This window comes from Montipora foliosa, chromosome 5, assembly GCF_036669935.1.
Source record: "Montipora foliosa isolate CH-2021 chromosome 5, ASM3666993v2, whole genome shotgun sequence".
In the NCBI taxonomy this organism is placed as follows: Eukaryota; Metazoa; Cnidaria; class Anthozoa; order Scleractinia; family Acroporidae; genus Montipora; species Montipora foliosa.
Window position 1 is genome coordinate 16,489,755 of NC_090873.1, and position 15,481 is coordinate 16,505,235.

Genomic DNA, 15,481 nt, shown 5'->3' on the forward strand with positions numbered 1-15,481 from the left:
GCCAACATTGAAATATTCAATTTTATTTTTTCCAGTGGATATGAACTTTGTATTTCTGTCTCACTTGTAACTTGCAACATGCATGTTTCTGAGGAGATGTGCGCGGACCCGAACAGGGTGGAAGTGTGTTTTAAGCAGAGCGCTTCTACCCTTCCTTTTTTGGTGCCTATCGATCAAATAAGAGGGAATTTCGCATCTTAAAACCAGTGCTCGGATGCCACCTGGTAAAAAAAACAAAAGGGGTGACCGTGAATCTAAAGAAGAGTCAAATGAAAAATCGGCTCCCAAGAGATGCAACATGGCGGATACTGGTGTGGTTGAAACGCAGAACGATGAAACACCTCTTCAAGCAAACAACGCAAACTAAACCTACATGAAATCAAGGCAATGTAAGTCGACATTCAAATCTCACTATCTTTCATACTGCTCGAGAACAAACAGTTCAAGAAAGAATTAGATGAACTGAAAGCTCCCCTTCAATTCAGCAATAACGAGCTCCATGACATGAAACCAAAGAATGGCATGTAACAATGACTTTGCTTTAGTCGGCAACAAAGGATTCACAATAACAGACAGAACAGGTAAATTACATAAACAAGTCTCTGGATAATTCACTCGTGCACTCGCAAGAACAGCTTAGAATTCCATGGAGTACCCAAAAACTTGTCATCCTAAAGATCGCAGCTGCTGTGGATGTTCAAGCTGTCCCCAGTGACATCGAAATTCCACACAAACTGAGATGTAAAAACCACAACAGGGTCATAATTTTAAAGTTTTGTAGTTATAAAGTTAAAAAACATCAAAACAACTGATTTGTTTCAGAGCTTCGCTTTCGCTGTAGGATCGATTGACCGACTATCCATCAACAAGAATTTAACCAAGTATAGGAGACATCTGGTAGACTTAGCAAACCACACAGGAAAAGACCCCGTGCAAGTCAATAAAAGAATTGGAGATTTTTATCATTACATGTACACTTCTGAGACTATTGGCAATAACAACACCTCCCTATATGAACAAAATCAAAACATTGATGGCTTTACTGAGGGTCTAAACATTCCACAATAAAATGTGGAGGAACAGGAAGCCTTAGGATTTGACCTTGGAAGACCTAAAAGATGCTCTAACATCTAAAAGTTAAGGTTCGACGACTTCTTATTAATTAGGTGATCATAAAATAGTTGACACGTGTATGATTGAACAATGTCGGCAAGGTTAAGGAAACCAAGGTTTACATAATGGGGAGTAATATGATCACAAGGTGGCACATTGTTGATAATTCTAACAACTTTGTTTTGTAGTCTCACCAATTGTGACAATGGCACCTCGTAATTATTGCCCCACAGTACGCAACCATAGGTTAGATAGGGGTATACAAGTGCATAATAGATACTTATCAGAGATTGGGATGTCACATGTGGTTTTAGTTCAGCGATAATATTGACACTTTTACTAATTTTACTACTAATATGATAAATATGCTTATGCCATGACAGGAAACAATCAATAATGAGCCCTAAATATTTAACATTATATGACTGTTCTAGGTACTGATCTGCTAATTTTAGAGGAGGATATAGATTAAAACTAATTTTTTGTCGTGGTTGAAAAACCAAGCGTTTTGTCTTACTTAAATTCAGGGTTAATGTGTTTGAGCATAACCATTCATAAATAGCGGGCAATCCAGAGTTTATCCTCTGAAGCAATACATCTAGGTCTTTCCCAGTTGCAGTTAAAGAAGTATCATCCGCAAATAGTCTTAGGGAAAAATAGTTGGTTGCTTTTTCAAAATCATTTATATAAATTAAAAAAAGAAAAGGGCCTAAGATCGATCCTTGAGGTACTCCAGAGTTTACTAAAAGAAGTTAGACTCCACAGCATTGACAAAAACTTTCTGCTTCCTGTTGCTTAGGTAAGACCTAAACCACTGATTTGCATTACCTCGTATACCATATAGGTCTAGTTTGGATAAGAAAATAGAATGGTTTACTGTGTCAAATGCCTTGCTTAGGTCTAGAAAGAGCGATACAGCATGCTTTTCTTCATCAAGGGCTTTCGTTATCTCATCTATTAAATCTACCAAGCAGTCAATTGTATTGAATCCAGATCGAAAGCCGTACTGATTAGGTACTAAGATATTTTCAGTCGGGCAATAGAATATCAGTTGATTGAGAATGCACCTCTCAAAAATTTTACTTAATGCACAGAGAACTGATATGGGTCGGTAGTTACCGCATGAAGAAAGAGAGCCTTGTTTGAAAATCGGGATAACCTTGGCAAGTTTTAAAATATCTGGAAAAATACCTTGTTTAAGTGTTAAGCTTATTATGTATGTCACTGGTCTAAATATTTCGAGTGCAGCAGAGGATAATAACAAAGGGTGAATCTTGTCATAACCAAACGATTTTTCACAATCGATGCTCTCTAAAAGTAAGAAGACCTCCACTTCACTTACCTTAGTAAAGCGAAAAATGCATTTATTCCCCTTCAAAAAGGACGCGAAATGGAGGTCTGCTTTAGGCAAGCTACAACAAGTTGCAAAAATAGTGGAGACACTTCACCTTCTTGGGGCGTAATTAATTTCCCTATTATCTCTCACACTGCAGCCCCCCTTACCCCCTTATCAGTGTTGCTAGCAAGACAAAAAAATGTTGGGAACTTAAGCAGTCAACATTGAAAGGGGGAGAGGGGAGAGGAAGTGGGAAAGGTTTAAATTCTAGATACGATGGGCATTGGAAGCTAGAAAAGGTGTTTTTTAATGAAAGTGTCTCAACAATTTTGCAACTTGTTGTCTGAGTTGGTTGTCACTGTATTGGCGTACGGTCACTTTGTTTATTGGAACGGGAAGGCGTCTATCGTTTGCGTTTAATATGGTGTTTCCAAAAAAAATGGTTTAATTCTCTGATCTGCTGTGAATGGAAAATGGCCAGCGATAAACTGGATTTTGGCGGGGTTTCGGTATGACGTAATTTGAAGGCATTTCAGTGCTTTCTGTGAGTCAAGTCGAAAATACACATAATTTTGGTACACGAAAAGGTGTGATTTCCATCCTTTCGCTTTTTAAGGTACGCTAGAAATATCCTGGAACCGATTTCGAAATAATTTGCGTTAAACACCTATATTTCGGTCGACACATGACATCTAAAGCACGCGCAACATGTACGAAATTAGCTGTTGTTTACGAATGAGAAACAGACATAACCTCTCCTTTAACTGCGATCGCATGCCATCTAAAGGGAACATCCACTTTCCGAAAAATCAATTCTTAGCAAACATTGTTATACAAAGATACATTTTCATAGAGGTCCATTTGTAACATTACTTATTGCTTTCGGGCTAGTCTGCTTCCAGAGAAGGGATTGGTAACGCTTACTAGCAAGTCTTCTAAGTGACGTGTCGGGTACAGGCTAATTCCATGTTCTTTGGAATGACTGACTGAGCACAATGATCAAAAGAAAGCACCTGATTGTGCTAAATCCTTTGCGAGATTTGTTTTACAATGAGATACAAAAGTGAACAAATTTGTACCGGCTACACATTATGACATTTATATGAAACGGTCTACACGGTCTACCACAACTTTTCACTGAGAAAATAATATGATATCATATTTCTTGCTGTTGCGATGGTAGACCGTGCTTGGATGGTAGACCGTGGGTAAATGGAATAAACGATATGTACAGGATTTCTAACTGTGTGAGCTTTATTACGAATCACCTGGTAATGTATTGGATTGATTAGAAAAGAAAGTACTAGTTGAATTGTGGTGTTTCCTCGAAGATACGATTTTCAACTGTAACGCCACCATCCCCGTTGACGTCACCAAGAAACACAATAAATGGTATTGTGTTACATAATACGAGCCGTGTGTAACTTTTGGAGCATCAGATCTGCAGTGCAAAATACTTTGCTCGCTTTAGTATTTGGTACGGAGTCTTCTGTTAGCGATGATAAGTCTAAACACTCGCAAATCGATGCTACCGTATGTCAATAATTAATATCCTTTCGTGTTTGGTACAATGTGCTTTGCACTTCGCGTGCAAACTTCTGAAATGTTTCAGAGCTTATACGATATTTAATGATTGTTTCTTTAGTTCCTGCTTTTCTACGTTGAAACGTTTCCCTATAGGATTCAAATCCGGACTGGCAAAATTATTGCAATCAATCAGACAACAAGTTGCAAAAATAGTGGAGACACTTCACCTTCTTGGGGCGTAATTAATTTCCCTATTATCTCTCACACTGCAGCCCCCCTCCCCCCCTTATCAGTGTTGCTAGCAAGACAAAAAAATGTTGGGAACTTAAGCAGTCAACATTGAAAGGGGGAGAGGGGAGAGGAAGTGGGAAAGGTTTAAATTCTAGATACGATGGGCATTGGAAGCTAGAAAAGGTGTTTTTTAATGAAAGTGTCTCAACAATTTTGCAACTTGTTGTAGATGCAAGTTCAGTTGGAGCATTGCAGAAGTACTTTTTGATAGCATTTGATATAGAAGCTGGTTGGTGGAGATTTTTACCGTTAACTTGTAAATTATCAATAATGGAAGATGGCCGCTTTTTATTTATTATTAGGTTCATGTTATCCCACATTTTCTTACTGTTTGTAGAGTCTTTAAGTACGCGATCATAGTATATTGTACGGTATAACTTATTGATAGTAACGATTTTGTTACGGTACATTTTATATCTATTATAATAATAACTGTTGCGGGTAGTCAACCAGTTTTAATACAGCTGATTACGAACTTTAATCGATTTTTTTAATCCTTTAGTTATCCAGGGTTTATTTGACTTACCTTTAATCTTAATTGATTTAATTGGTGCATGTTTATTGCTAATCCTGTTAAAAGTGTGTAGAAATCTAGTTAAGCTTTCATTCGCATCACTACTATTATAAACAGACTTCCATTTTTCGTTCCTTAATTCGTCACGGAAAGCAATGTCATCAAATCTTTTAAAGTCTCTAATTTCAATGGTATCGGGAAAGGGGCTTAGTAAAGGATCGTATGAAAGGCTAAAAACAGGCAAATGATCAGCTATTTCGACTGCAATACTACCACTTGTGCTTGAATACACAAAATTGGAGTGAATATGATCAATACAACTTATTGTCGTCTCTGTTATTCGAGTTGCTTCAAATATCAAGGGATTAAAGCCTTCAGAATGGACCAGATTAAGGTATTCTTTTGCTATTGTGCTTTTAACATTTCCGCTTAGACAAAAAAATGATATGCAGAACTTGCTCAAATTCGTCAAGAAATTCACGTTGGGACCTATTAGGTGGGTTGTAAATGACACCTATTAGCAAGTCTTGTGTGTCAGCCAATATATTCAATATCATCTATTTTTAAATCATCTCTTAACATATAGTTAATATTTGACTTTAGATATAAAGCAACCCCGCCGCCATTTGAAAATTTATGGTTATCTGTTAACAAATTATATCCTGCGATTTTTATGCTTTCTGGATCGACTTGAGGCGTGATCCATGTTTCTGAACAAGCGATTAAATGAAATTCGAATGGAATGTTGTCTAAAAGATTATGCAGCTCGCTGATATGTTTACATAAACTTCTGATGTTTAGATGGAGTGCCGAGAGATGCGGTTTAACGACATTGGAGAGTTCATTAAGCTCTTCTAATGTGAATATACCATAATCATTAAAGGATTGTAGATTTAAATCTGGGTCATTTGTGCTATTGGTCATAGGTCTATTTCAAATAAACATTAAGTTTTCATACGAAAACTACGTCCATAGACATAGGAATCTCTGCATCTTCTAACTAACCTGATCAATGGATATAAACATCTATGTATCTCTATATAAAGCTCCATCAATATACAGGTTTCCCCAATGGAATCTCGGCTTTTTTCCACTCTCAAATGCCTCCTTCATCACAACTTTAAGCTTCTTCTTCTTCTCCCTATCCTCCCAGATCAGATCCTCCGTTATCCAAACACCGTCTTTAAGGTCGCAACTTTGTACCTCTCTGGACGATATACAAATTTACAAATTATCGCTCGTGGTTTGGAATCGCTTCTTGGTCCAGCTCGATGAGCATTCTCTAATTTTGGCTCCAAATTAAGCTGGTTTGCTAGAATATCGTGGATTTTCTGCAGGCAATTCTCGCCGGGGGATTCTTCAATGTTATGAAAGCGAAGATTGTATTCCCGTGAATAGCGCTCAAGTGATAGAAGACGTTCATACATTTGACTAATTTGCGTAACATGGTTTTGAACAGTCTTCTATTTCATCAACTTTGCATCTAGCATCATGGAGTTCTCCCTCGAGTTCTTCAAAACTTTGGTTGAGGTTCGTAAATTGTTCAGAAATCTTGTCCAAAGCCCCTTCATTCAGTTGTACTTTTGCTTTCAGATTCGAGATGTCTTGTATAATCTTTTCTTGACCTCCGCACAGACGTGCCAGCGACTCTCGAACAAAAGCTTCGAAATCTTCTTCTGATGCATCAGTTGGCAGTTTCTTGTTTCCTCTCTTAGTGATGTCATGTTAGCAAACAAAATATTACATGTAGTCGAGTAAATATAAAAAAGAAATAGAAGAAATGCAACTTATATCCACTTTAGCTCGGAGCTTCAAAATTTGCGGCCATCTTACTCAGAGACCGCTGACCAGCAGTATCAAATTATGTCTGTTTCATCTTAGGTGTACACTTTCCTGAGGGAAAAAAGAAAAGTGGACAAAGATGTTTGCGATAGGTTTCAGAAAGAAATGGTAAGCCTACGATATTTGAGTTGAACACCCGGGGTTGAACATAATAGCAAATCCCGTAGTGAGTGCACTGTCTTTACTGACGTCCCACTACCTGAAGTCACCCAGAAACTCGTAACGGTAGATCTCCATTAACAGTTGTCATACAACTACTGCTACTACTACCACCGCCACCACCACCACCACCACCACCAAATTGCTATGATTGCTGGAATATCTGTCTTTGATATCACAGAACTTTGCTTTTGCTGATAATTAAATCAACGACAGGCAGTCCATTTCAAACAGTATTCAGACCACGTAACGTCACCCAAGGCCGTAGTTTTATTCAAGCGGTTATGAAAACAGTTTCTATGAGATAATGATTTTTTTGTCTTCTAATTACAATCTGCAATATACTGTAAACCATAGTTTCTGTTGCCTTTTTTATCTAGAACCCTTCAAGTAATAACATAATTAATAATGTAACCTTTAAAGGTAATTGTGTTGTACAAGCAGCTCTTCATTATTTTAATTATATTTGACCTTTTTGCTTAATTGCCTCTTTACAGATGGATTTCACAGCTATAAGGAATGCTAGTGATAAAGACTTGAGGCTCTTGGTTTGAAACGAAGAGGAGATGTGCTTGCTTTGAAATCATTTGTTTCCAGCGGTGGAATAGATGGGGGAAAAATGAGGAAAGAAGTGAGAAAAAGAAAGCTTTTAGAATTATCTAAACAGCTTGTAAAGAAGTCAAGCAGAGGGAAGGCAAAGACACAGGAAACACCATCATCAAAGGAAAGAAAGCATCCACAGAAATCTTTACTGAAGAAAATCCAAGTTGGATGGCATCATTACAACGAGGACTAAAGGCGCCATGTTACTGTTCGCCTAGCAAAAGGAGGGGGCACAAGGGAGTTAATGGTTCCATTGTCTGCAACAGAAGATGATATGATTGATCTCCTGACAAATGTGTTTTTCCCTAAAGGATTTTCAGTGCATGGACACACTCCGTGTGAAGAAGTAATAGGTGATGAGTCACATCACCGTCAAGTTACATAGCAAAGTACAACTTAAGCAAAGTGAATATGTACCTCTTGTCAAGGTGTGTAGATGATGATGATGAGGCTGTTTTACTTACACCTGCTTTTGAGAACAAGCAGAATACCAGTACATCCTCTACCCCATCAACAGGCCTGTTGAGATCATCTGAGGAGAGAGCAGCTCTAAAGGACAGTCAGTTAATGGAATATCTTGATTCTTTGGAGAAGGATCAAGACAAGGAATGTGCTGCACAAGAGCAAGCTAGAGAAGAACATGTACAGGCTAGACAGGAGGAACTACTTAGTCTGCGTCGTAGTAGAGCTCAAAGAGTACCACCTGAACCAGATGTGTATGAACCACACATTACAGTGTCGGTGAGACATGTGTCCCTAGGTGTTCACACCCGCAGATTCCCCAAAAGGAGTGATATGACATGTTGTGCCATCCATGACTGGGTAGGCTTGCTGAGTCTCACTCCTCAATACTCTACCCTTTTATCCTTGAGTGAACCAGTTGTGAATCCCTCCTTACCTATTGAGTCTGACTTCCATTTTTTCACCTAGGACTAACCCTTTAACTCCAAATTGCCACTTACAGATTTTACTTTGTCTGGCAATCACTGCTACCGGTATTCTGTTGCCTTGGCTGTAAATAAGGATACAAATCCACGTCATCGAGTCAATTGTTTACAACCATATTCCACATTGTATACTTCCTCAGCCATGTACCATAAATGCGAATATTCTTCATAGCCTATTATTAACATTTTAAGAAAACTAACCTCATTGCACACATACGCCCTTTCCTTGCTTACTTTTTATGCTAGTTACAGGAGTTAGTGTAAGCTAATGTTTGTTCAAAGGGACATGACTGTATACTCATTATCATAAACACACTCTCTTATCCCTTTCCCATCTTAAAGGGGCTATGTCAGGTTATTTTAGGGTTTTAAGGCAAAATCTTGAGTTAATCAGGAGTTTAAAATTTGAAAATGGCACTGTGGAATTCCTATACTGATAAAATTATCATTACATCACAAACAAGATGAATCTGAGCAAAAACGACCATTATCAAGGCGATTTGCCACAAACTTAGAAAACGTCACGCAGACTTTTTTTAAGATTACCCAAATGCAATCCGTTTCAATCCATTTGTGTCCATTCATGCTTCTCTTTTCTTTTGCTGTATTTCTTTTATGTTGTTCAACAGTTAAGTGGTTATTGCAATGTCTCATTCTACTTTTTGTGCTTTTTGGGTGTCATGAAAATGACATCATTTTGTGTGACATAGCCCATTTAAATGTAAAAATACATTGCGTTTGTCTATAGACAACTAGTCTCTGTTACTTGTTTAATTTGTTAGCAATGACACTCCTGGAAGTATGAAGGACACTTCGCAGACAGGTGTGGTAAGCGGCAATGTTGCTGTCCAGGACAAAGATTCAGGGAAATGGTAAACAACGTTTCCAGTGCAGACACTGAGAGGGGAAAGGAGGTAATTGTTTTTTCTAATGCACCAATTTCTGAAGTAAATATGAATGTGAGGTATCATATAATTAATCTTGAGCCACTGCAAGGTCACATGGATGTCTAATAGATGCAATTAAGTCCATTTTGGAATTTACCTACAGGTAACAAAATACTCTTTGCACATAGTTAGCCTCAACCTAGATTTGTTGAAAACGTCCAATCAGTTCTGTTGCTGTAGTGTCAGCAATGATAAACACGTACTTTTTTTTGTAAGTTTTGATCAATGTTTGGTTATGTGTAGAGTCCCAAGCCATACCAGGGAATTGCGTACCGTCGGTTCAGAAATCAAGATGACACCCTTAAGACAATGCAAAATAAGCCATATAGGTTTTATCTGAAAAGGCATAATGGTGCTTTCCAATTTCTATGCCAGCAGTTGACAGCTATACATGTAGTTGCCTGCAGAGGAGACTATGTTACGTATTAAAATCCTGTCCAGATTGCATGCTGTGACACCGACATTAGACATGCAAGTACAGTCACTCACTTTGCCCAAGAGTTTCCTTAATAACCGAGGTATTCTTTAATGAAACAAGACTTTTTATTGGTAGTTCAAGGAAAATTCTTTTACTGTGTTTATTCAGGCCTTGACAAAAAGGAGAATGAATGCCCTCGAGAAACTTACTGCTGGAGGTGTAACGAACATATGGCTCCACAGAGAAACTGTCATGCTTGATCTTCTCAAATTATATGAAACGTCAGCAGAAATAACACAACGCCTTGCAATCGTTTCCTTCTATGGAGAACAAGGAATGGATCTGGACGGTGTCAAAAGAGAAGCTTATTCCATATTCTGGAGACCAGTCCTACGCGAGTGCTTCGATTTGTCCCGCGAGTCAGCCCAGGCATCCAGGAGTCGACAATGAGAATACTTGGTCAAATCATCAGCCATCAGTATGTTCTCACAGGTATATTTCCAGTTCAGATCAATAAGGCTTTCGTTGTTGCTATGCTCTGTGGGCGGCAAGCACTTGACAACGAAGACCTCGTAGAGGCTTTCCTGGAGTACGTATCGGATAATGAATCCATGGCGTTAAAGGCATCTCTGACAGTCAGAGCAGGGAGGGCTCTCTGATGAATCTTATGGTTTCTTAATAGATTTCTTTAGTCATTACCAAGTGAAAAAGAGGCCTTTGGCCACCAACCTAAAAGCTATTGTGGTCCAAGTGGCCAAAAATGAGTTGCTGTCAAAGCCCGCCATGGGAATGGATAGTATGATGGAGGGCCTTCATGATGGTGATTATAAAGATCTGTGGAAGTACTCAAAGGAGGATGTCTTGAAGGTATATGAGGTGATACGCATGACACCACAACAAGTTCTGTTTTCCTACCTGAAGAAATACATCAGGTGCCTTAGCCGAAAGGAGGTTGAGCCGTTTCTTCGTTACATCATGGCACGTTCCCTGCCAGTTGTCGAGAGTATCAAGGTTATTATCTTTCATGTGAACGAGTTAGGATCCTTACCCCATCCTATTGCACATACCTGTGCAGCTTCTATTGACCTTCCAGATGGTGGGTATGCAAGTTTTAACGATTTCAGAGTGCAAATGGACTCTCTGCTTAACAATGAACTTTCATGGAATTTCACGTCAGTGTGAACTCACCCCTGCCTTGCCACAGACTTGTTAATTCTTACATTCACCAAATGAAAATGACGCACCGGCGCCGCTTATTTCCCTTCCATAAACAGGCGATGCCATTTTTGATGGTCAATGCCATTCTTAGTATCGAAGCCTTTCAATTAGTTGTTAGGGTTAGCTTCAATTAAATACTCTAAAATTGCAATGTTTTGTAAGGTCATGTTTGTGTGTCATGACAATGAGCCCGTACTCGGCCGGATCTGAAAGTGGCTTAGACCATTAAAGAAACCATCATACAGGTATAATTATCACGAAAATTTTGGTTTGAAATTTCTGGCGCTGAGTTTGAGATTCAGTTGGTACAGTACATGTTAGTTGATGTTGAGCTTGTTTCACTGAGACAAGATTGTTGGTGAAGACCTACGAGCTCATGATCTCACCTCAAGCAAACCTAATGTCAAGGTTTGAAGACTTGCGTTATACCTCCACTACGACTCATTCACTCATTCGAAATGGAATGAGTCGTAAGCGTTGTTGTTGTTTTATACTGATACGCACGTTTCTTATCACTGAATAAGGTGTATGGTCAAAATGTGAAAAACTGTGAACGTGATCCATTTGGTCTGAGAATAAACTCTCAACGAAAAAGGGTGTTTCTAAGGGACTAGGAGTTTGTGTTTGATTGCAGTTTAGCTGATGACCGATACGAAGTACAATCGTTTTGCCTTGTGAATTGTGTTTGTTTGCTTCCGTTCAACTACATTTCCTATATTCCTTGTATCAATATTGGGGAAGGATGTTTGGGAAGGGCCCCTGGAAGATTTGTGGAAGGTGAGGGCAGGATAATTCTTAGAATTGGTTCATGCTTAGCGTAGGAGTAAGAGTAAGTGGAAATTGTGTAAACTACCAGGCGCAGATTAAGTGTGCCAGGCTGGGCTTTGGATATCATATGAAGCAAGCCAGCTCAAAAGCTGCTTAATCAAGAAGTATCATGAGCAAAGTGCCACACAAGAAATTGGAGCTATCTGGTGATTGTGCTTAAAGCCACAGTTACACTGTGCAATTTTTCGTGCAACTTGTCTTGCAATGCCATTGTGAGACAAGTTGCTTAAATCATTGCCCAATGTAACATACCTCGCAACGGCCAAAAATGTCGCGAGACCAGTTGCAGAAACCGTTGCGGAAAGTACAATTGAGTTCTACTTTCAGTAATGGTTGCAATGAACTTTTAAAGCATTGCGCAGTGTAATATCTGTCCTCTGCAATTTGTATCGCTACGGTTTGCGGCACCAGTATATGGAAATGTTTCCTTAACCTCGTGTGATCATGGAAACGAGACAAGTTGCATGAAACGTTGCTCAGTGTAACACCCGTAAAACAACTTGTTTCGTAAGGTGAGAACGTTTGTTGAAATGGCGTTGCGAGACATGTTGCACGCCGGAAAGATTGCACAGTGTAACAGGATACAAATTCAAGGATAGGAAAATATGTACTTATTATTTAGAGAAAGTTACAGCAGTGTACCTATACCGTTTTAAACTCGTCTGTTTTATTGGAACTTACTCCCTCTGGGATTGGAGCATTGTTTGTCTCTGATATCTGCATGTTTTTTCCCAGCTTTGCAATCAAACATACACGAAAACGTGGAACGTTAGAAACTCGCCATGATACAGGCGAGGAAGGAAAAGACTTAATTTAACAATGGTAGCACAAAATAGTATTTTAAAAAAACACTGGGCCCTTTATCACATAACATTAGCCTGAATTTGGCAATCTTTCTCAGCCAGTTTTCGCTAGATTGTGGCCGAGCATTGCCCTCCTCCAAGCTACTCCGGGGGAGTCTTATAGACGGTGGGTGCCTAAAAGCTGTGTGGAAGGCAAAAAGGTAGAAAGGGTAAATTTTCACACTTTGAGCACATGAAAGGCATTTTCAGCTACCGGCTTTGGTGCAACATTGTCAACCAGGCTTGTGCCCTGGCACGAATCAGACAGAAAGTTTTTGCGATTTCTTAAGCGCAGGGGTGGGGCTGGGCTCATTTGATATTCGGCTAAAAAGGGGATGAAATTCTCCTTTAGCTATGTGGTAACAGATAACCAAAAAATAATAATGCATTTCACTTAGGAAATTCCAACTCAGGTCGGATTCTTAAGTAGGCTTCACAACGCTAGGAATGTCAGGATTCATGACGAATTCGGTCCATTTTAGTCCCGCGTTTGTTTTTGTGTTTATCCACACTAACTTACAGCCTCTGTCAGAGTAGAAACAATCTTTTACACATTAGTGGAAGTCACCCCGTTCTTTTCAATTTCCTGCTGCCTAAGTACGTGTTCTAATTTATTTCATGGCATGACCAAACTGAGAGGCCATCAAGTAAAAATGTGAGTCGGCGACTTTTATCAGGGTTTCGACTTCCCGCTGTGAAACAGCTTGCACTTGGTTTTGAAATTACATTCCACAAGAGCGGGTCAGGAAAGATAACAGATTCCCATGCCCCATCATACACCTTATTCCAAAATGGCTGCCATTTAAATATTCTTCTGTTTTAATTCAAATAAGCCCTTGATGCCTCGTTCTTAAGCTTAAAATTCAAAAGAATATTTTATCTTGAATGAGGCAACAAGGGCCAATTTGTATCAGCATAAATCAGCGGCCATTTTGGAAGGTGTATAGTTTTTTTAAATTTATCTTTAGTTTCGCAAAGCTGTTTAAGTTCTGCAGGTGCCTCTCTAAAAATAGCTGCGTATCTAAAATTAGATTTAAAAAACTATTCTTGGAAGAAGCCCATGCATGGGGGATCTGGTCTCTTACCTCATCCTCTCCTGCATTCCAACAAGTACCAGATTTTGCTTGAGGCTAATATAATAGCATGGAATGACAGGCAAATATCAACTAAGAAACTTACCTTACCCTTCAAATGAAACCATGTTGTCTCAGTGATGAGCGCAAATTTCTACTGCGTTGAGAAGCCTGAAATTTTTTCAAGACTTAAACGGGATTTGAACTCTCGACCTCGCGATACCGGTGCGATGGTTTCATTTGATTTCATACCCACAGTGCAATATATGATGTATTTCATATATATCTTTTACATTACCCTTTTAAGCTACCTTTTTCTACAGACAACAAGATCGAACGCTAACTGTAAAAAACATTCAATGCCAAGTCTGCCTTTGTCATGTTACTGACTGACTAAGCCGATTATGTTAAACGTTCTTCTGTGGTCAGTTGCCTATGTCATCAATGTGGTCTAAGAGATCAAAGTACAGTTGAAGAGCTTCCTCTGCATTTGTTGGTTGCTCCAAGTCCTCGTCTTCTTGCATCATTTCAGCCAGTTATTTAAAGTGTGGGGAACAGCCCTTTTCCTGTGGCCGTTCTGCATACACGTCTTGTTTGTATCACATCACTATCACTATACAACCCCTAATCTCGCAGGTCTTTGAAAAACTGTATCCACCACTCTGCAAACCCTTTTCTGAGATGGCCCCACCACGCCTCTATTCTCTGGTTAGATGTTGATTTTCCAAACATGAAACTTTTCTCACCAGAAAAATCATCCTCAGCAGTTCTACGAAAGAAACGTTGGATGGCTGCTAGGTTACCATTTTCAGTTCCCCTGTCTCCATGTACAACTCGAGCAGTTCCCCCTATGTGTCGGACACAATCTAGATAATACTGTGCGACTATGCACGGATCATTACTTGATGAAGCAACTTCCAACCATAAAATCTTTCGGCTGAAACCATCTATAGCATCGTAAACACAGAATCCAAATGGTTTGAGTTTATCGTACCCATCTATATGCCAGAGATAATTTGGACCTTTACATCGGTACACTCTTCTTCGTAGTCTCTGTGGTGACCGCAGTTCTACACCTTCTGGATCAAATATTCGTAACGCCTGGCGAACTACTTCTCTAGTAGTAGCCAGTCTGTGATGATTAACCAGCCTTTGATGCATTGCTCTATACCCAAGTAAACTTCTGCTCCCTCTCAGCTCTGCTTCCACTGCCTCGGCAACCTCCTCTAGGTCACTCAGGTTTTGACGTCTTGTGCATCGCAGAGTCCTCAATATTCGTTTCAATTGCCTCAAACTTATCCGGATACCGTGGATACAAGCTAAAAATGAAGCTATTTCTGGACTAGTTAGTCCTAGGTCGAAATAGTGTCGTATGATTTCGTCATGTGTTTGTAGGTCACCTCGTACTGCTGGAGAGTAATTTGGAAGAACTGCTGAAGTGCAAGACCAGTTAAGAGCTAATGAAAGCAAGAGGATGAAACCCATAGCTTCGCAAAAGCATTAAAATGAGATTAATAACTTTTTCCCAGACGCCATGTTGCCTGTGCTTAGCTACACCAGTTCGCTTTCACCTCACGACCAAAATTCTGAGGAAGACAAGACACACTGAAAAGTGAGGAGTAGAAACAAGTGAGCGACAGAAAAAATGTGAAGAGCCATAAAAAAGGTGAGCAACAGAAAAAAAAAGTAAGCAGCAGAAGATAAACTGAGTGGTAGAAAAAAAATGAGTGGCGAAAAAAATGTGAGCGGTAGAAGAAAAAGTGAGCGGCGGACGAAATCAAAATTTAAAAAAGAGAGCAGAGACACTGGTCTCTCATGAAAAA

The 15,481-nt window shown here is 39.3% G+C and overlaps 1 protein-coding gene across 1 annotated transcript; it reads right to left on the reverse strand.

Annotated features, from left to right (window-relative positions):
* Positions 1–14,282: 14,282 nt before the first annotated feature.
* On the reverse strand, positions 14,283–15,143 carry LOC138002270 (uncharacterized). The gene has a single exon (XM_068848339.1). The coding sequence runs from the start codon at positions 15,141–15,143 to the stop codon at positions 14,283–14,285; it is 861 nt and encodes a 286-aa protein (XP_068704440.1).
* Positions 15,144–15,481: the final 338 nt, after the last annotated feature.

What these genes read in the sequence shown, in the direction of transcription:
- LOC138002270 (XM_068848339.1), bottom strand. Translation starts at nt 15,143, where the DNA reads ATGGGTTTCATCCTCTTGCTTTCATTAGCTCTTAACTGGTCTTGCACT.